Source organism: Hirundo rustica, chromosome 3 (assembly GCF_015227805.2).
Source record: "Hirundo rustica isolate bHirRus1 chromosome 3, bHirRus1.pri.v3, whole genome shotgun sequence".
Taxonomy (NCBI): domain Eukaryota; kingdom Metazoa; phylum Chordata; class Aves; order Passeriformes; family Hirundinidae; genus Hirundo; species Hirundo rustica.
The window spans coordinates 87,058,430-87,080,787 of NC_053452.1; the positions used below are offsets into that span (position 1 = coordinate 87,058,430).

Below are 22,358 nucleotides of genomic sequence, written 5' to 3' on the forward strand. Positions count from 1 at the left end.
ACTGAGGAGAATGTGTCTCCTTCTTTATTCCCTCACATCAGATATTTACATACTGATTGGATTCCCACTGAGCCTTTTCCAGGCTGAAGAGTCCTAGCTTTCAGTCTCTCTTTTCATGGAAGTTTCCCCAGTTGCACTTTGATGCCCCTGAGGAAGTCTGTATCTTTCTGGATACACTGGTCTCACCAGCACTGAGAAAAAGGGAAGGATATCTCCCTTGACCTGCTGGCAGCGCTCTTTCAAATGCAGGCCAGGGTGTTGTTAGCCTCTTTTATGCCATAAGGATGCACTGCTGGCTCATGGTCTGCTTATTGTCCAAACAGGTCTTCTACACAAAGCTTTCTTCCAGTGTATGCTCATATCTGGGCTTATTCCTCCCTAGATGCTGAATTTTGCATTTGCCCTTCATGTGATTTCTTCTGCCCCAGTTCTCTGCTACATTCTGCCCATTCTCCAGGCTGTTAATGAGGACACTGGACGCTACTGGCTCTAGCAGCAACCCAAGGACACACCACTAATGACTTGTCTCCAAGTGGACATTGTGCCACTAATGAAAAATTACTGGGCCTTGTTTTTCAGATGGTTTTCAATCCACCTCACCATCCACCCATCTAACCTGTACTTTGTCAGCTTGTCTACAAAGATAATTGGAGATCACCTCAAAGACTTTGCTAAAGCTGAGGTTGGCATCCACTGCTCACCTCTCACCCACCTAGCTACTTGCATCACAGTAGAAAGCAATGTATTTGGTCAAGCAAAATTTTCCTAAATCCACGCAGACTATCTCAATCACCTTCTTGTCTCACATGTGTTTGGAAACGGTTTCTTCTTTCACACTGCCAGGGATTGAGCTGAAGTCTATTGGCCTGCAGTTCCCTGCACCTTCCTTTGTGAAAACAGAAGTGATATTTTCTTTTTTCCAGTCTTCAGGAGCCTCTCCCAGTCACCATGACCATTCAAAATAACCAAGAGCAGATTGTAATGTTTGAGGCCCTATGGACTTAGACAGCTGTGTCCTCCATCTGGGTACAAAAGTCCGACAGCAAACAGCTGTCAATGCTCCTCCAGTAGCACTTGGGTCCTCTGCCTTGTGACCACCATCTCTAAGCATGTGCACGCTGGACAGAGGTTTGCTGGCCTCTTTGTGCCCTCCTGCATGAACTGCTGTGCCACCTGCTGCATCTGCTGGCTGCTTCTGCCATGGCTGCACAAACTGCTGCTTCAGAGTCCTCATCCTGGCACAGGAGAGGGGGCCTGACCTCACTGCTGCGGCGCCCGCTGCTCAAGGACAGCTGACAGAGCTCGTCAGAAGATGCCAGGGCTACCCTTACCTTAGCCTCACCTGGAAGCAACAAGCGTCATCAGTGACCTCAGGGGCTTCCCAAAAGTGACCAAATCCCCCCCAAAAAGTCTCTAGGAGCTCAAGAAGGCATCAAGAGGATTGTAAGGAAGCAGAAACTGCTGCACAAACTGCTGTGTATTTCAGCTGCATGCTGGGCCTGGCTCTTCTGGAGGCCAGCTGAGAATGCAAAATCATCGTCTAGATTTCACACTACAGCTGTCTAATAAAATTGCCTTGATCCTTTGCATTAGGAAAATTTTTGGAATTTACTGAAGTATTATATTTTAAGAATTGAATAATTTTCAGAAAAAAAAACAAACATAAAAACTGCACCAAATTCAGGGAAAATCCTTGCTACAAAGATATTCAACTAAAATGAAGCACTACTTTTCAAAACATTTGGAATTTTATTTTGGAGATATAAACTTCTTTGCATTTAACATAGTAAAGACAGAGTCTGGAAAGCTCCATGGCAGCCTGTAAACTATACCTAGCAGAAATTTTAAGAATACACAACAACAGGGCAAAATTATTTGAAGACTTCAGAAAATTCTTTCCATGGGAGCTGAAGGCCCTAGTTGATTTTTTTTCAAAAATCAATGGAATGGTGATTTGAGTATAGAGAAAAAAACTCTAAATACCTCTTCAATATAAAGAAGACATTTAAAAACCCAGTTGCTGGAGACTAATGGAAGATTAGCTACATGTTCCGTGTAAAATAAAATGCATATTTTGAAACGTGTGATTGACAAGAAACACTGGAAGAAAGAAATCAAGGAGACTTGCAAAGAGTCTATTGTTGATATTCTTTGAAGTGGAAGCTGGACTTCTGCAAAAAATGAGCTTACCTAGAAAGTGCAGGATTATTGAGAAAAATAATAGTTCTGCATAACACAGGAATCCAGGAAGATGGCATAGTAGTCCACTGTGGTTTAAATTCCATGCAATGCTAGGTTAGTACCCAATCTTACTATTGTTTGTGGGTTGGTAATATTGGTCAAGGGACTTTTCTGAGTAATGTGTAATTACCTTCTGAAGCTCTTGGTGTCATTCTGAGCACTTGTGTAATAGTATCAAGTTGCTGCAGCAGTAACATGCCTGAAGCCAATGTGATGGACACTAAAAAATTATGTATGAACAGAATGCCTGCCCACAGAGTAGTCTAGTATTTCTCATGTAGGAATGAGGGAAAAGGATGAGGGAATGAGTCCCATATCTTTCAGTGGCCAGAACTAAAACCCAAAGCTCCTGCTGAGTAAGATCTCATGTCTGACACAAACTACTTCATTAAGGATCAAAAACCTACAAAAAATGTTATACAAAGTCACTACTTGTAGAGCAAGAGACACTGCACTTTAAGAGCAAATGTTTGAGCACTCCTTGAGCCCACAGGAAAACACAACACTGACTAACAAATGTGAGTGGTGAGTGGCAGGGGTATCTTGGCAAAAGGAGAAACAAAAGGGCACTACATGCTGACATAAAATTTAACTACATTCACTGATGACATTATTACAACCCTCTAAATGAGTATTGTATAAGTCTCAGGTTGATTGAAGAATCAGAAATAAGTTCACTGTGCGCTCTTTGAACACAGCCAGCTTGTGATGTAACCAGGTTATGATGTCTTCTGCTGTGACAATTACTTTTGCCTTCAGAGAAACAGTTTAATTAAGGATAAACAATATATGATGAATCATTGAATATCTTTTAAGATCTTTTCTAGAGCTACTGAAAATTCTAGGAAGTTTCTTTTGTGTAGATGAAGCATGGTAGTAAACCATGCAAAACTGAAATCAAATTCCTTCACTTGATCTCAAAACTCTGTTCCTCCCTTTTTAGCTCTGTGCAAAGAAAACAAGATATGTAAGTCTGAAGATCAATATTTGTACCCATTGGTCACGAAGGTGGCTCCCCTGCATAAGGCAGACACAAGCTCAATGAGAAGAGATAATGTAGGTGATAGAGGGAAAGGTGTCACAATAAGTGAGAAAAGAATGGAAACTCAAGAGTCTACTCTCAACAAATACTCTTGATAAATGCTAGATTGTTAATCCATTTGTTTATTCAGAAAAGAAATATTTATGCATTTTGCTACTAGAGTAGCATGAGAGAAGTAAAATGAATATTAATCCAATTTTTATTTATCATCACATTAATTGTTCTCCATGACTTCACTACTTGAAATTTTTTAGCAAATTTGCAATTTTCTGTTAAATAAAGCTAAACGATAGAAGCTGGTTGTCCTAATACAGGGTTCTTTAAAGCCACACAAAACTAGTCAAAGAATTCTCAGGGCTTCATCTCTCTCCTTCTGAATGATCTCCCCACACTACTTTTCTGTAAACATATCCCAGCAGCGTACTGCTTTCTGCAAACATTTTTATTCTTTAGGATATCTGGAAAGCATCCAGGGATATCAACTAAGACAGAGGACATTTCACACACTTCTGTCATCAATTTCCATTGCTGACCATCATTTAAACAAGAAAGAACTTAATCTGCTCTTTGATGTGGGAGTAAGATGATAACCCAGTATGCCCATACAGTAGTAATATTCTATATGACTCTATTGTATATATAGTATAATATATCAAAGACACATAAAATGACATATTCAGTATTTTAATAATCATGCATGGACTCAAATGACACCAGTAACTCTGTCTACATTGCATCTGTACCACCTTATCTGAAAAAATGTATTGATCCCCCTTTACACTTGAAATAAATAAACCACTGACATAATCTAATTAAGAAATGACATAATTTTACATTTTTAAGACAATTTGATGTCTAGTCAAGAAGTATTTTAAGGCTGATAAAATGTTGAACTCAAAACCTACAGATCAGTTATCTTTGTGCTTATTATAATAATAACAACACACTCTATTTCTATAATAATTATTATATATTTTTTTATGGTGTAATTTTTTGTGCAGATTATTCCTGTGAGATGAAAGAAATACTACTACTCAGACTTATTTCTCTCAGTAAGAGGACAATTTTCCTAGTTTCCTCTTTAGTGAATGCAGGGAGATGGGTGCAGACTCTGGGACAGGGCACCTTTGGTATTTCATAGTGATTCTAATATTGAACTCTGATCTGTGTTGATACAATAAAACCTCAGTTAAAACACTCTGAAAATGAAAATGCATGCTGTTTTCCTTGCTTTTCTACCATTTTCTATTGCCATTTACCTGTCACTAGCTCTAACCTGAGCCTGCTATATGTTCCTTCAATATCACCATTAGCACTGTTAATTCACCTCAGTTCCTTGCTTCAACGTGTATTCCGAGGTCCTCGGTTACAGGCTATACGATTGTCTTCTCAACTCCTTATTAATCTAAGACCAGTTTCCAAAGGAGTTGAACACAAAAATGCTCCAGATGTAGGTGGAAATTTAAATTTTGAATATAGCAAGTATTGTACAAATGGCAATTTAAAATAAAAGTTTGTGTTCTCAAAGTGCGGCATCTAAATTGAATAGATACTTTTAGGTGTTTCTGGAATGGCGTTTTTTCCCCTAATATGTTACAGTTCCAGTCTTCAGAATGGACACAATATCGGTTTTAGGTCTGAATAATATGTTGGAAAAAAATTATTAGCTAGTTACACACTCAATAATATGTTTCAATCTTCAAAAGACAGCTCATAAGAAAAGCAATAACTTCATATAATGTGAAAGATTCGGAGGATCTGCTGAAAGTAGAACAGAGGAACATGACATCTATAATTGAATAAAAAGGAGCATTTAATAGCCATTAGATGTGCACTGTCCTGTTTGTCATTAAACAGAGCAGAGATCTTGTTATAAATGTTATGTTACTGTGTAATTAAATGTATTGGAAACGCAAAAGCGCATGGCGGTTGAATTAAGACTGCCAACAATGTTGTTAATGCTTGGGCAGGAGTGGCCAGCAGGAGTATTGTTGTGAGCATTTCACTGGTAGAAAGATAAAGACAGATGCTGAGGCTCCAGAGTCTGCTGTTCCCATTGTTTGGCTCAAGGCAGCTGTGTGCATGGTGAGATTACAAAATCATCAGAGCTCCTGTTTTTATAGAGGCTGGAGTGTGACAGCAGCTCAATTTTGTGTGTGAGCAGGAAAATGTTCATGATGAAAGTATCAACACACTAATTCCTACTGCAAAATGGAAAAAAAATTAAAAGTATTTCCAAATCCATTTATCCACCATTAAATATAACACAGTGTGTTAACTCTGAATTTTTTGTGTAAAAAAATGAAGAAACTACAAGAGGGAAGTTTCTAAAACACAAGAATGTTTGTAACTGTTCCTAAATGAGAATCTTTTTGCAGATCCAATACTCCACAGAACAACCCTAAAATATGATAAAAGGGGCTACAAATACCTTTTTGCAGTATCCCATGTATTTAATTGCCTAACCGTAATAGTCATGGTAATTATAAAATCCTAAATAAGGACATTAATATGCTAGTCAATGTGCTTCAATAACATATTAATTACACAGCTTTGAATTCTCCATTACTACACGGATTTTCTTCTGAACAAGTTCTCAATCCTTACTGAGAAATGTAAATAAACTCAGCTTTCATGTATTTTAGTTTAACTTAAATGGAATTTAGTACTATTTTTAAAACTTAAAAACCAACATAAAACATAGCTTTGGGGCCTATGCCTCACTTTTGTTTCAAGGGCTAGTCTTCTGTAAGTTTTATTAGTATTATTGGAATCATTAAATTAGCTTTTAAAAATTCACTGTAGTTTACTAAGATCAACGCTGAGAAACACTGAATCTTTTTACTTCAGATATTTTAACTGAGATATTGAATATCAAGATGCCTCAATAAACCAACAATTACTGAGACCCAACTTCAAAACTGCAAACTGGACACACACGTAATTTCTAAAAATATTGAAATGCTTGAGTCTTAATATCTTCCTGAACTTTTAGGAACATACTAGACTATAAATTTACAACACTGAAGTAATTCTTGTGATATCACAATCATAAATACTTGTTATCTGTTCTAATGAATTATCAAATTCAATAAGGCAGGAAAAATAAACACAGAACATGGAGAAACCAGTCAGTCAATTACTCAATTGTATTAAAATTCTAAATAACCAAAGGTTTATTTAATGTATTTGGCATATTGTGTCCCCCATCCCCCTTTACTGTATCATATCCTTTGTACACATATGTTAGGCCCTGATACTTGCATTATGGCATTAAAAGAACTGGGTCAGTACTACCGGTTTCTGTTAATATTTTAGATAATTACCCTAAATTCACATCTTTATATATCTTAGATGTTGTAAGGTACAGTTTACCTCTGTTAAAAAAGGAAAACAGTAAAGTTTTAATATTATTTCAGTTAAAATTACAGCAGAAACACACTGCAAAAAACAATACATCTGTGCTGCCAGTCATTAAAACACTTTAGATGGTTGAAATTGCTAAATCTCCTTCAAGTGAAGAGAAACCTCAAGTGTCAAGACTCAGTTTGTTGTCAGCATGCTTCATACTCAGCTGCTACCTTACCATTTTTTATTAGCGCTTAGGCAGAAGCCGCACATCAAGCTGTTAGCACGCTCACCAGTTGTTCAAGTTTACTCACCCTTTGACCTTCTTTGCCAGGTGGACCTTGGGGACCCTCCAGTAAACCCTGAAAATACAAACATTAAACAATTATAACATTCAGAGCTATTTCCATCCTCAATTTTTCTATAGAAGTAAGACTAGACCAAAGATCCAGATGGCAAGCCAAGGCATTTATTTCTAATAAACAGAATTGGCTATTCCTAACAATTCCTTCAGTGTTATATTAAGGTGCAAGAAAAAACACAAACAATAATTATTAAGTACATTCCATCATATAAAGGCTGTATCCTTCGGAAAAGAATAGGTAAGTCAGCACTAATTAAGCATAGTCATATTTAACTACAATATTAATTGAAAAGAGATTTATCTTGTTAAGTCAGGAAAACAAAAACAAAACCAAACAAACAAACAAACAAACAAACCACAAAAAAAAACCCCAAAAACCCCAACTCCAAAAAGTTATTTTAAATGAAAGACAACTTGCTTTACAACTTGAATTCAAATATAGGCACTGAAGAGGGAGGGAAAGGCAGGGAGAGTGAACTAAATATAGCAGAAGGCCTTATGCTCGCTGGATCCAAAGAACCAGCCCTGGCTGCTTCCTCTGCATATCTGGCTTGGCTTTTCAAAACACTTTCGTACCTCTCTCTCTCTCTCTCTCTCTCTCTCTCTCCTGAACAGGCACTGGAGCTCTGAGTATTTTGAATATATCCTTGAATTGCGAGCCTTCCTTCTGAACTCAGTGCAGGGATCTGCCTTTTTCAGCCACAGATCAAATTGCAGATCAGTTCTGATGCTTAGGGGCTTTAATTTTGTATCTAATTAATATAGAGTATAATCATAAAGCCTTCAAATAACATCTTAGAACAACTTAGAAAAGTCATTCCCCCTGCTCCCCCTTTATTTCATGAGTCACCTTGGAACACAATTTAAAAAATTACTTTGAGGAAGCAATCTAATTTCCATTATAACAACAAGAAATGTGAAATAATTTTCAATGTAATCAGCAAAGAATATGTAACAGTTCTGCATTGTATAATAATAATAAAAAAAAGTCTTGCATGTTATATTGCATATTCTTACAGGATGTCACAAAATTAAAGAACTTAAATTTCTTTTATTTAAAATTTTGAAATATTAAAATTTTAAAATCTTTAAGATTACTCAGGCTCATGTATTGCTTCATCAAGAGTTATATATTTGGTCAAATTCAAATGCCTTACTTAAAATCAATTACACATATTTATTGACCCAATAAGTGTGAACTGAGGCACCCTGACAATCATGATTTTTTAAAATACCCAGATTTTAGAAATTAATTTAAGAAGTTCATTTATGATCTCTAGTTCCCAATTTAAACTTGAGAAAGTAAGTAGGCATTCCAAAGCTACTAGCTCATATATTTTCAAGTAATTTTTTTTAGTTGATTAGAATGTAGTCTGACTTCAATTTTAAAAAGAAGTGGTCACTTCAAGAGCTTTTCCATTTCTACCATTTCTCCACTTTTCAACACTGAAGCTAAAAATGTATCTCAGGCACTATTTCACCGTAGGATATTTCTCCTGTCATTTCAGTTTATAATGTAAACAGGGTAAGGTGTAGGATCTATTACAAAGCTGATGCATGCCATTTCCATTTTTTACCATAAGTTTAGGTAACTAAAATATGCATGAGAATGTTGTGTTCAACTAATAATATCACAGTAAGTTAATTAGAGTTCAAGTTATGTAGCTTATACACACACAAACCCATAAAGCAGCATGTCAATGTGACCTCTGTAAAGCTTTGTTTTCTCATCTAGGTAGTGTGGAACTTGCAGTGTTCTGTCTGTTAGCAATATTCTAATTCTGTAAAAAAATTCTGGGAATTCAGGAAGAGGTGTAATTTTGTTTTGTTAATTTTTCATTTTAATGACAACTTTATGCAGGGCAGTGAGAAGAAAACCTGTAATGTCCGTTTTATGGGGGAGGAAATACTCAGCCTCACATATCTGTACAATAAGGCTCCAAGGGGACAAGAATTACACAAGAATGTAACTGCACAATAGTGATAGTTAATAGCCAACATTTTTTTCCACTTTTATACTTTTTCTTCTCTCTACAATATTATTGTCAAGAGAAAGGAACCAGATAAGGAGATTTATCTTCAAGGAAAGGGAGGAGAGCTGTGTACAATTGGTAACTAGGCAGGGAGGACTCCCCTGTACAAGGAGCCACATCCTGATATTGAAACCGAGGTAAAAGTTCACACCGACTTCAGTGGGATCTTCCGTTTAAAAAGTGATAGGACAATATGGGCCACGTTAACTAACACAGCTCTAAAACTGTAGTAACTTGACAAAGTAATGACTTAGCAAGGCTATCTCTGCTCAACATTCACTGAAAGAGATCATGGAAAAATAAGAAATGAAAAAGAAACCTTCCACAGTGAATTCTGTCTAGACAGATAAATAAAAAATCTGCCACTAAACTCCTATAGAACTTGGCAATGAATGGAAATGCATGCTTTTAGGGAGGCAGATTAAGTATCTAATTCGGTTGCATTCCTATTTAATTTCTGGAGACGTTCATTTGGAGATCAAAGATCAGATTTGATTCTCTCCAACCACGGATAGCACAGTTGGTCAGAAGAGCCCACCACCACAGATTAAGGGATAGAATATAGACTGAATAAACATACCTATATCTATCTATCATCCATCCATCCATCTATTTATGGTATATGGGATATCCTGAGGATTGTGTTCATGACATTTATGTCAGAAGGCAATCTACTCTACTAGAACAAACTCCCCAGGTAAACAACAGCCATAGCAATTAAGATCATAGAACCATACAATGGTTTGGGTTGGAAGGGACCTTAAAAGGTCATCTAGTCCAATCCTCCTGCAATGACCATCTTCAACTAGACCAGGTTTCTTAGAGTCCCAACCAACCTGGATTTGAATGTTTCTAGGGATGGTGCACCGACCAACTCTGTGGGCAATACGTTCCACTGTTTCATCACCCTCATTAAAAACCTCATTATTATATCTAAACTAAATTGACTCTCCTTCAGTTTAATACCTCCTTCAGTTTTATTCCTTGTCCTGTCTCAACAGGTTCAGTTAAAGTCTGTCTCCACTTTTCTTACAGGTGTCCTTCAGGTAATGCAAGGGAATTGAAATCATTCATAGTGTGTCACTGTCACTCTGATAACTGGAAAGAGCACAGCTATGGTGATGAGCAGATCAATGTCTAGGAACAGCACAAGGCACTGTGAGGTATAAAACAAGCCTATTTGTGTGACATCAGGTTGGCAGGAAAGTATGATGCATCCTTTGAGGTGACCTAACACACATGGGATTTTCCTGACTCTGCCAGGCCACCTTTGAGGCTGAAAGTTGATAACCTTCCACCTACATCATGGAGCAGTGAATTAAAATAATATATACAGTCTATAAAGCCTGTTCCTGTCATGGACCAAGCAAGCCCTTGGAGTAACATACCTGAAGGAGCTTGAGGAACATAAAGTGTAAATGTCTCAAATATTACCACGCAGCTTGGGGAAAATAAAAGCCAGTAAAATGGAGATGTTCTTAAGCGCAACTGAAACTTAGAACATCTACCACAATGAGTCAGGGTGGCTATGAAGAGAGATGATACATGATGCACTGGTAGGCACACGAGGGTTGTACAAAAGCTTAAAATGAAGAGAAGAAACTTGTGAATACCTTTATAAGAGGTAAACCATAAAAGGAAGCATTGATAAGGGAAAATATGCTGGTTAGAATATAGGATAGAAAAAGCAACCACACTGCGAACAACATGCAGACAGGTATTTAAATGAAGTATCATCAAAACTTAGTCTAAGTCTTAGTTGAGGGAAACAAGGGCAAAAAAACCAGGTTTAAAAATGCTATAGTAGAATAAGTGAGTTTTTAAAAGAATTTGTATTGAAAATATCTGTAGAAATTAACATTTTAGTACTTAAACAGTTAATATCTTTTGCAAGTACCAGGAGACGAAAACGATTAAGAATTATTTAACTTGAGACAGTAGATGAAAAATATGTTAGGAAGTTACAGAAAAATCAGTGAACAGTTCAGTCAGTTAAGCTGTTTTAAGTTTCAAAAGCTGTTAATTTAAAGTGTACAAGTGTGGAGCTATCAGAAGCCACTTACTGTAGAAGGGCTAAAATCCTGTCACGTGACTCTGCAGGTACAAAATCATTTTTAAATACCTGATACACCACAACAAGCATCTGCAGAGACATGGTGGAGGCATTGTTCATAAATTTAATAGCTCCGAGAAAGTGCCTAAGAACATTCTCTCAAAAAAGTGAAGTTTTTATTCTGACCCCATCATGAAACAAAGAACGTTAAAAAAAAAAAAAAAAAAGAAAAAAATCCCAGCTGAAGTGGAATAGTGAGGTTACTTAAAGCTGTTATTCATATTACTACTCACAGAAAATTATGGTTGATGCAAAGAGAGCAAAATATTAGACAAGTGCATATATTTTTGGGACTCTGAAAGTCGCTTCAAAACATAGCTGATACTTTTTGAAGCAGAAGGGTAGACAGCTGCCTTATATACTTGTAAGTAGTGTTGCTGGAATACATTCTGAACTGGAATACATTTCCTTCTCAACAAAAATGAAATATAATACAAATGTTAGCAATAATAATGCAGGTCTAATTAAGGCACAAAAATTATTTCATTTATAGACTGGTTTGTGCATTCTATACACAAGCTACTTTCATCCAGTTTTTCCTCACTATGAATTCCAGCAAACAATTTTTACAGAATAAATACTACTAGATAGGGAGAAAACGTATGTAATTTAGTGAGATGAGTTAAACAAAGACAGAGACAAAGTCTAAATTAGGTATGCAGAAACGCCTTGTGATAATGTAAGAATAAGTAATTTTAAAATCATCTGAATATGCAAGTTTTTATGACAAAACTTGCTACTTCAAAAAGACCCAGCTATAACAGATATGATATTGCCAAGCAATTTCAAAACATTATGTTGATAAACAGGTACAGTTCCACTGATACAACATCATTGCTGAAACATTTTTAAAAGCAGACTGGTGGGCAGTTCCCATTGCAAGTGATTGATGTAGCTCTTTAAAGCACCGTCCTCATCAGGATAAAGAAAAGCCATCGCACTGCTGAATTACATTTTCAATGATCTCTCTGCAAACTCCACAAGTAGAGCAGCACAGAATCACAGCAATCAGCAGTCAGGTAAAAAGTGACCACAGATTTCCAAATTCCTGATATAACACAATGGGTGGTCACAGTGAAGAAACGAAGCCTGACTGACTTGAAGAGCACTCATCAGCCACCCAAATGCTGCTTGTGGGATGGGTGGGACTGCTGTGGCTGCACTGATGTAAGCATGGCACAGCATCCCAGACAGGATGCAACAAGATTCAGTTCAGTAAGTCTTAAAGGCATCCACTTAATCTGTAGGTGTTTGTAGAGAACAAGTTCAACTATGCAGGTCATTGTGATCCTTCTACCCTATTTTGAGAATATTTTCCTCTTTGGCCTGTTTGTACCATACTGAGAGTAAATGAATGGCTCCCTCTCAGGTAAAAACAGACTATCACACTCAGCAAGCAAGGGAACTGAAATATGGATAACTTCCCTTCAGTCAAGATGGTTAAAATGGTTTCTCAAGTATCTTCAAGGCAGTTTACTTGCTGCAGCTGTGATGCTGCCTTACCTTGAACCTCAAACAGCAGGTTGAGGAAGGGGGAGACCTTAAAATACAATTACCATAGTTACCTCTTCTTGTCTAGAACACTGTCCATCACCACTCACACAGAAGCCCACAGAGCTTGCAGACACGCCTCACTGTTACAAGTATGTTACAATGGGAAAAATGGCACAGGAAAATCACAGAAGGATGACTAATTTCCTGTTGTGTTGCCATTTATGAGGGAAATTAGACAACCGCTATCTTAAGCATTTCCAAATATGATCTGATCTCAGTCACATCCTTACTTGAGTACCTTGAGACAGCAAGTGGAAAGATTTATACGCCTGCTCAGCCCCTTAAAGTTACTGCAGCGACCATACTGTTTTGCTGCTACACCACTTTTCTTTCTAAACTGCTTTCAATCCATTTACTTCTTCAGAAAAGGAGACAGCATTTAGCAGAAGTATTTCAGCCTGCCAGAAAATATGATAAGCTACATTTTCTTGGTAATCTATTACTGGAACAAACAGAAAATATGTTCCTCACTGACATAATTCTTTGGGTTTGGCCATCTCTTTAGCTCTCTCTGTTAACTTGTAATGTATGTTCCTTCAGAGACAATAATTTGAAAGGGAAATTGGAAGAGTAATTTTACAGAAGTTTACATTAATGAACCTAGTATTTTTAATAAACATAGGTTTGGTAAGCAAAAAAAGTATAATTAAAATCCTGAGGAGTAAATCAAAATTATTCATTACATTGATGTCTACTGCATATGGGACAATTTTAAAATCATTATTCTAATGAAGGACATATAAATCACATTCATGTCAATTTATCAGAGTAAGAATTTTTTGAAAAACAAATTTACTGTAAGGTTAAGGCTTCAATTTTCACTTATGCCTTCAGTATCAGTATTACTGCATAAAGAAGATAAAAACCACAGTGTAACTGCTAAATCATCTTCTGTTTAAACAAAGGGGTAATCTTAATAGCAGCTGCTCCCATAATTAAAAAGTGCTTTTTGAAGAAGAGAATATTTTTAAGTTATACTGTGGAAGTTAAGTGATCACTACATTTAATGAAAAACAACTAAACTGTTTTGTTATTTTCAGGAAATTAATACACCTCCATTAAAAAGCTCAGATGGATAAAATTCAGATTTTCCTGAAAGTATATTTATGAAAAGGAGTGTTTTAGAATGAAATTGTAATTTTCAGACTATACTTCCTTTAGTTAAATAAGATTACTTTCCTTTATGTCATTACATGGAAAGAAAGCGAGGGTAATATTATTTGAGTTGCTTACTACTGGAGAGTGTGGGTCAGTTTCTTTAGCTTCCCATGAATAACCAAGGAGAAAGCTGTGCAATCTGTAGCTGATGTCTGTTTAGAAAGGAGAGAGCCAAAAGTTACAGTGGAGCTTGCCCAGACCTGAATCTGCAACTTCCTCCCACAGCCGCCTCCACACGGCACTTGTGCACCAGCTTCCTTCGGATCGATTTAACCAGACCTAGGAGCCAACATTCCAAATATCTGTTTAGTAAGCAAGTCCTGGGGACTTCTGTCTGTGACCGACTTAAGCCTTGGCTTCTGAGTAAACACTTGGTGCCATCTGGATGACTATTTTATAACTCCTGAAAGGGATAGGTTCGCAGGAACGTACGGACGGACGCTCATTTTCCTCAGGAACTAAAAGCAGCGTATCGAGTGTCAAGAGGAATAGTTATCATATATTTTACAAGAGATGGCTGTGCTACCTTCCCTCACCTGTCACTCTTCTGACACAGCACGCACAGGCTTAAGCTGCAGAGCCAGCTGTGACCCTGCAGAACACAGTCCCCAGCTTCTGCCACTAAATCCCACATCTCGACAAAACCAGGCTAAAGAGCAGCAGTAACAATTCCTCCTTTTTACTCTCGGAAGGTTCATCAGCTACAGTACAATTTATCAGGAAACTTAGGCTTGAAACATCCCCCATATTGCTGCATGAAGTGGACATAATAAAGGAGAAAAGTTAAAAATATAATCACAGCATTTATTCATAAGACGCCTGAAAAGTACTAAAGAAAAGAGATATCTACTACTTACAGAGCAATTCAGAACATAGCAGAGAAAATAGTGGCAACATAAAGAAAGGCCGAGAATAAATCGTGATTTTGGACTACCCCCATAAAACTACCACCAAAACTGAGGAGAAAAAAAATAAATACGTATATCTGGACTCGGGGAGTGTTAAATGCCTCACAGAAACACAGAAAAGCTCTGTCCTTAATAAAAGGGCTCAAATATACACACACATATGTCAAATTTACAATAAAATGTATTTGCAGGAATGTCGCTGTTGGACATGAAAGAAAGACGAAAGACGCCAAGTATTTTTAGAGGGAAAAGAATATAGAAGGCTTTATTGTCTAATTCTTATCACCTTTTATAAGGCGTTCCGATACAGACTTAACATGACTGGTGAACAGGAGTGACACCTCTCTAATCACATTGGTGAAACTAGAGAAACAGCAAAACACCACCTGGAGAAAGATTGTTTTGGGAAAGATAGTTGTTTTGCCGAGATTGTTTTGAGAAGAGGCTTTCTCAAGAACTTTTCCCTTGGGAAACAGTTAGCACTGCTAGCAGGCCAAAATCTCTTCAGACTTAGAAACGTCAGGCCCACACATGAATAATATCTGATTCAAACAAATATACTTAGAACTATTGAAAATTAATAATTTTATTAGGGTTCTATGTAAATCCAATAAAATTTATCTCATATTTCTTCTAACAGCTTAGCATATTTTGCATTATAATGCTGTTTCTTTTCTCTAATTCTACATGCATGATTGATGAAATTGAATTAACAAGACGTATGTATGTGCCTTAAACAAATGCACAGACATACATGGAATTCTAATCTCATCTCTTTCTGAATTCTCTGCTATTGCTACAAGTGAGAAATTTTGTTAAATGTTCATGTTGTTAGGATTTCAGTGTGAAATTTTTTGTTAACTCACATCAAACAGGAAGATCCAGAGCTCTGCTTTATTTTTCAGATGCACTTTCTGAGCTATGAAATTTCAATTTCAAACTCATAAAATAATTTTTGCATCTTAAAAAGCAGTGCTATTGTTTTGCCTGTTTTGCAGTTTGGCATATGCTCATCTGCCTAATAGCCTGTTACAGCTGTTGGGTATTTATGAATTCTGCCTTACACACTGCCTTGAAGTTTGCCTCATTCCATACTATAACGGCTATATCTGTCAGTTGAACACTTAAAAATACATTTCTCCCTCCAAATACCAATTCCTTCATTCTCTTCTGTATTTTCTCATGTTTCCAAGTTTCTCATGCTTCTGAGCCATGTGGGATTTCCTACTCATCAGGACTGTCTGAACGATTTTAGACACAGGGTCACTGACACCTTTTAGACTTTTGCAGGTGCCAACAGCACAGATGGAAAAAAAACAAAAACAAACCAACAACAAAAAAACCCAACCAAACAAAAAAACCCCACCCCAAAACAACAACCAACCAAACAACTCTCCCTGGACCAACCAGCTGCTGCAATGAAGCAGCCTCAGTCTTTTGCTACATTCATACTCCCTGTGCTAAGGATAGAAGCACGGTACAGGTCTGTGCATGGGCAGAATGTTGTGACCCTGAACAACACTACTGATGGTCTAGTTTATACTGAAATAAGAATTTATAATAAACCTCATTCAGCTTACTCCACTGATGTATGATTTTGATGGAAACACACAGGAATGAAAGGAAAAGCTGCACAGGGCAGCAGAGCTCTGTGTGATGCCATTATTTACCACCTGTCTCTGTATGCAATTGCACTGGGGCAGAAGGTCAATGACCCAGGCCCAGTTGTCCAGTTTGAGCAAAACCTGGTTGTTGGAGCCCAGGGCATTCCTTTGGTTGCCCTGGAGGGTCAGGGACCTGGGCAGGGGGGTCTGGGACCCCAGCCCAGAGCCCAGAGCTCAGAGAGATGCTGGATTTGATTTCAGTCCATGGGAGAGGCTTCTTGCACTGCAGGAAGCATTGCAGGCCACAAGAGTGTAAAAATAGTAGTTTAGAATATCACAGGGTGAAAAAACAGTGGGTTTGGGATTTTGGGCATTGAAGTGAATGGGGCAAGATGGAGAATTTAGGGTGTTGTCTCTTTCTTCTTCCTTCTTGTTCCCTCACTCCCTTTCTGCAGTGACGTTGGCACAAAGTAGTTAGTGAGGATTGGGTCAGAGTAAAGATGACCTTTTTAGTAATAGTGATAGACATTGGTAATAAATAGTAAATAAAGAATACGTAGCAATTAGTATAAAAGATAAGGACAGCCCAGAGACGGGGGGAGTCACCAGATGTCCGAGCCGCGGCAAACATCTTTTGGACACTGAGAAAATTGTAAGATAAGAACTAATAAACAAAGCATGTAACCTTGAAGACTCTGTCTTTTCCTGCATTTGGCACAGAGCTTTGCAGAGGGCCAGAACTCTAAAACCACCTGAATGCCGGGGAATTTAAGCTCCTAAAAAAGGAGCCCCCGACACCTGGTCTCTTTTAATATCCTCTTCCTCCCTGCCCAAAAGTTCATACTTAGGACTTAGTTCTAACAGTGTGTCAACATTTTCACCCCTTTTGCCTCCCTGTCCCCCAGCATTTTAATTAATTTATCTTTTAGATTAAAAAAAAAAAATCTTCACATTAGGCAAAAAATAAAAATTACTAAAAGCAGTGGATAAATTTATGACATTATGCCTTCATCCCAAATGAATGGAACATTTTAAAACTTTAACAGGATTCATAACTGAAACACTTAGATCATATTTTGGCTATAACAGCATGAATGGTTCAGACACAGTAAGTTCTCATTAAGTGACACATGAACTGTGATATTATCTGACCTACTATTTATTGAAAGCATATCTTCCTTTCATGATTATATATCGTAAGAGTCACAACCACACAGAAGTCACACAAATAAAACCACTCTGAAAACTGAATTCTCCCCTAGCCACCATCACTCATGTAATTCATCTTCTTTTAGCTCTTGCCAAGAGAAATGTACAACTATTTACAGTGGCAGAGAGAGAAAGCCTTCCTGCTGGGTTGTATATTCCCACTCCGCTGTAATCTGTCTTCAAACTGCTAAACTCATTCACACTCACTCTTCTCTACATCAGCTACTAACATCCCTCTGAAGACTGTGTCTGCTTTCCTAAAATTTAAATCTTTTCTTTTAAAAAGTGTAAAGATGACCATCAGTAAATGTACCAACACAGAGACACCCTGTTGTGCTGGAATCAATGAACTAAACATTTGCACAGCATTCTGTAATCAAGAAAGAAATGCAAGTCTTTGACAACCATTTTATGAAATTGGATCACTTCAGATACAGAAGGACAAAGGTCAGTCAGTCTGAAAGGAGGGTGCCCTGGCAGCCAGGAGAGACAAAATAGTCCTGGATCAGGTAAGGGAGGGGGATTGTCCTGCTCTGCTCTGCACTGGGGCAGCCTCACCCTGAATACTCTGTGCAGTTTTTGGCACCACAATATAAGAACGCTGTAAAGTTCCTAGAGAGTCTCCAAATGAGGGTCACAAGGAGGATGCATCCTTGCAGGGATGAGCAGCTGAGGGCACTGGGTCTGTTCAGCCTGGAGGAGACTGAGGGGAAACATCACTGCAGTTACAACTTCCTCATGGGGGGAAGAGGAGAGGCAGGCACTGATCTCTTCTCTCCAAGCAAACAGGACCCAAGGGAATGGCCTGAAGTTGTGTTAGGGGAGGTTTAGGTTTGATATTAGAGAAAGATTCTTCTCCCAGAGGGTGGTTGGGCACTGGCACAGGCTCCCCAGGGAAGTGGTCACAGGACCAGCCTGACAGAGCTCAAGAAGCTTTTGGACAATGCTCTCAGGTGTGTGATGTGACTCTTGGGGTGTCTTGTCCAGGGTAAGGAGTTGGACTGGATGATCCTTACCGGTCCCTTCCAACTCAGCATATTCTCCGATTCTTGAGATCATACTACTGATCTCTGAGTATGATTCTTAGGAAAGCTAAGTTGTCCATAACTGCAAATTAAGACAGTGAACACATTTAAAAAAAAAAAAAAAAAAAAAAAAGAGAGAGAGAGAGAGACAACATATCCAGGTACTTCTGTCAGAACAGATCAGATGCTCCAATTTTTCAATCATTTGCATAAAAACGTTTCAAAAATACTGTTCTACGGTCTTAGAGAATACACAAAATAGATATTTTCAGGTTTTTTTCCTCTCTTATCTTCAGACATGCCTGATTCTTCTTTCTACGATCACTACAAGGCCTGTAAGAATCTGTCTAAAGCAAGACATACTCCAACGCATCTACTACAGTAAAATTGCAGGTTACTAATAATATTTTAATAATATATTAACTCTTCCAACACACAATTTGAATATTCAAGAACTAAAGGACATAAATGGACCTGTTTACCTCTGGCAGGACACGAAATGCAGCAAAGTTTTGTCCTAAAGATCTTGGGACGAAACACTAACTTCTTCCAGGGAAATCGAGATACAGGATAATATAATTCATCATCAAAAAAACAAGAAGTCTAAAACATGGCAACTTAATTTTGACACCTTAAGAGCAGAATTTATCTTTGTCTTACGGGTCTCTGTTATATCCTTCAATGTTTGTAAGATCTCATGGAGATCATTGCTGCTATGGTGTTGAAAATAAAGATAAGGAAAAGACAATGTATAATCATTTACACTATGAATGACAGTTCTTTTGAAGTTTATTTAGGATTACATGGGTAATATGAATAGTACAGATGTGGCTCATAACACTGAGTCTGTGAGAAGAGCTATTCACGTTGTGAACTATGGCCTGGGAATTTGTAGGCTTTTCTCTCTCTCTCTCTCTCTTTTTTTTTTTTTTTTTTTTTTTAATATATTTGTTTTTGCCCAGACAGACTGTTCTGAATGAAAGGGCTTTTCACCTCAGCTCACGAGCAAAACCACTAGAATTCAGACAGGATTTATGACATTTATGAAGCAAACAAGGCATGTCCTGGAGAGTTTTGGGGACAGTTCTTCAGGCTTTGTGCATGCATGGGACCTGGATCACTGCAAGGAAATTAAGAATGTCTTCCACTACATACAGCAGTATCTAGCCAGAATACAATACTCTAAAAGCATTGATCATTTTTGCAAGCTTTTACTGAAAAATGCTTTTCCCTAAAAATAACAAGGGAATGCTTTCACTTGAACAAGTCTATACTATTTATACCTGGAATAAACAAGATAATATCCTTGTTAGCATTAGGGAGGAAACAAGATGTTTTAAACCCGCTCATTTTTTTTATATTTACAGAATTCTCTTCATAAATCATATAGAAAATGCAGAGGCACTTCGAAGAAAAGTACCTTTTTTTTAGGTTTATTTTAGGAGTATTCACACTGCAAATAAATGAGAAACATGCAGCATTTCTTAGGGATTTTATTTTGGCTGGTTTTTTTTTACTTGTACTCACACTCAAGGCAGCTGGTCCTGGAGGTCCTGCATCTCCCTAGTTAAAACAGGAGAGGAAGTAAATCAACAATCTCTTTACTTAAACATATTTAATCTCTAGATCTTTCAGAGAATATGCAGCACTGCAGAAGTGATTTCAGTACAATCATCAAACATGCTGATTATGAAAATTTGTGAGTAAAGTGATATTCTTCTCCAGTAATGTCATGGATATACACAGTTCACCACAGGTTAAAGGGAAGAAAAAAAAAAAAAAAAAAAAAGCCAGGCCTCAGCATAAGTGAATCACAGCTTAAAAAAAGCAATCCCTCAAAACACATTTCCATATGTCAAGTTACAAGCTGCAGCTTACAAGGTGGCCGCCTGAAGCCCGTGCGACAGCTCACATATGTAAAGACATCTGACTGTGTAAATATTCACAGAATTAGGTCCCTGAGGTACAAATCACATCTGAGACCTTCAGGTTTAGTTCATGGGAGCAAATTAGTGCACCCAGAGAGCAATTCAGAACACCAAATTTAGGCTCCTGCTCAGAACTCCTTTTAAAATTCAGTGTGATAAAGGGTACTTGTCTTTCGCATTCACAGTTAGCCCGTACTCATATTCTTCAACCCTTGAGTTGCACAAATGGCAGCAGTGGGTTTTGCCACACTTAGTTATGGCAATGTGCTTAAAACTAAAGAATATTATGCACAATCATGTATACATGCAACTTAATAGATTTAAAAAGGTACCTTTTCTCCTTTCAGACCAGACACACCAGGACTACCAGGGTCACCTTTTAGTCCCTAGGCAAAAAGAGAAATGCAGATTTGTTGTCATCTGTGAAAAACGCTGGGACAAAATCCTGTAGCACTGTGAACTAGTATATACTAAACAAATAGGCCTTAAAATTCTATCGCATTATTAGTACTATCTGAAAATTCTTTATTTTCATTATTTTGTGAACGGACAAACATCTATCAAAGACCATATGTGTTTTCAACACATAATTAAACATATGAAACCAATCTACTTTATTGTGCCCCATCATGGTAAGTAGTATGCAAAGAAGAGTAGAAATGCAAAGTTCATTGCAGTGTTGCATGGCCAACAAAGATAAAATAGAATATTAGAGTGCTACATTCATTTGAATGCTGCTAAAATTGGGAAAGAGGCAGAGGCGGATGGAGAATTGCAGATTTTATGTTTCAAGTAGCAGTGCTGAACTGGTGAGCTCCAGGAAGGTACAGCTCAGAGCTGCTGCACATCTTCCAACACTCTCATTCTCACCAGTGTCCACAAAGGCAAATAGAGAAATAATCTATTCTGATTCTTTAATTCTGCCTCCAAGAGGAGAAGCAAATAGTACTGCCTAGCCTTACACCTTACACACAGCCATTTCACACTTGCAGGATCAGAGTGGCTTGGGCTGGAAGGGACTTCTGAAAATCATCTGGTTCAATCTCCCCTGCAGCAAACAGGGACACTGCCAGCCTGGATCAGGTTGCTCAGAGCCCTATCCAATCCATTCACTGCTTTAAACCTACTCATGGGTTTAAAACAGTGTTTAAACACCCGTTTCCAGGGATTGGGCATCTACAGCCTCACTGAGAAACCTTTTCCGTTGTTCACCATTCTCATTGTAAAGTATTTCCTACTTACAACTAATCTGAATCTACCCTCTACAACGTTTCTTATAAAACTCTTACACTAAGAATTTCTCACCAGAAGCACCCCAAAAAACCCCAAAAAATATCTTTAGGACCCAGCACACAACCTTTGTTGTCTTCTCCTTGCTGCAAAACAAATGGAAAAATGAGAGGTTTCAAAATATGCCTAGGAAATTCAAGCCATTCTACAAAAATGAATGAACTTAATTCTCATGCTGGACCAACCTATCAGGAATACATTTTTATTTAAGCCAATAGATTTGTCTTGCGCCTTCCCTCTGACCACTGCTTTAGTGGCATAAGAGACTGTATATTTAGTCGGAGACACGTCTACAAGTTCAAAGATTTTACTTAGAAACTAAACGGCAACAATGTAGGCAATACGAGACCCAATCAAAATGAGATGCTCCACAAGTAGGCCACCATCGTTATTATTCTGGAGGTTAAATAGGTCAAGGATAGAAAAGATTCATTTACATCTGAATCAGGGTTTACAAACTAAAGTTCTTAGCATCTCCCTTTTTGTCCTTGCAAACTCTCTTCCTCAGTTTGCAATTATTAGGAAGATAGATACAACTGGC

At 37.7% G+C, this 22,358-nt stretch overlaps 1 protein-coding gene across 12 annotated transcripts in view; it reads right to left on the minus strand.

Moving 5' to 3' along the window:
- Positions 1-22,358, minus strand: part of COL19A1 (collagen type XIX alpha 1 chain) — a 188,530-nt gene that overhangs the window by 73,136 nt on the left and 93,036 nt on the right. For all 12 annotated transcript variants that reach the window (XM_040060807.2, XM_040060803.2, XM_040060804.2 and 9 more), the window contains 3 exons: positions 20,860-20,913; positions 20,127-20,162; positions 6,946-6,993 (listed from right to left, as the gene is read on the minus strand). In XM_040060807.2, the coding sequence (XP_039916741.1) occupies positions 6,946-6,993; positions 20,127-20,162; positions 20,860-20,913 (138 nt within the window). The remainder of the gene's footprint in view (positions 1-6,945; positions 6,994-20,126; positions 20,163-20,859; positions 20,914-22,358) is intronic.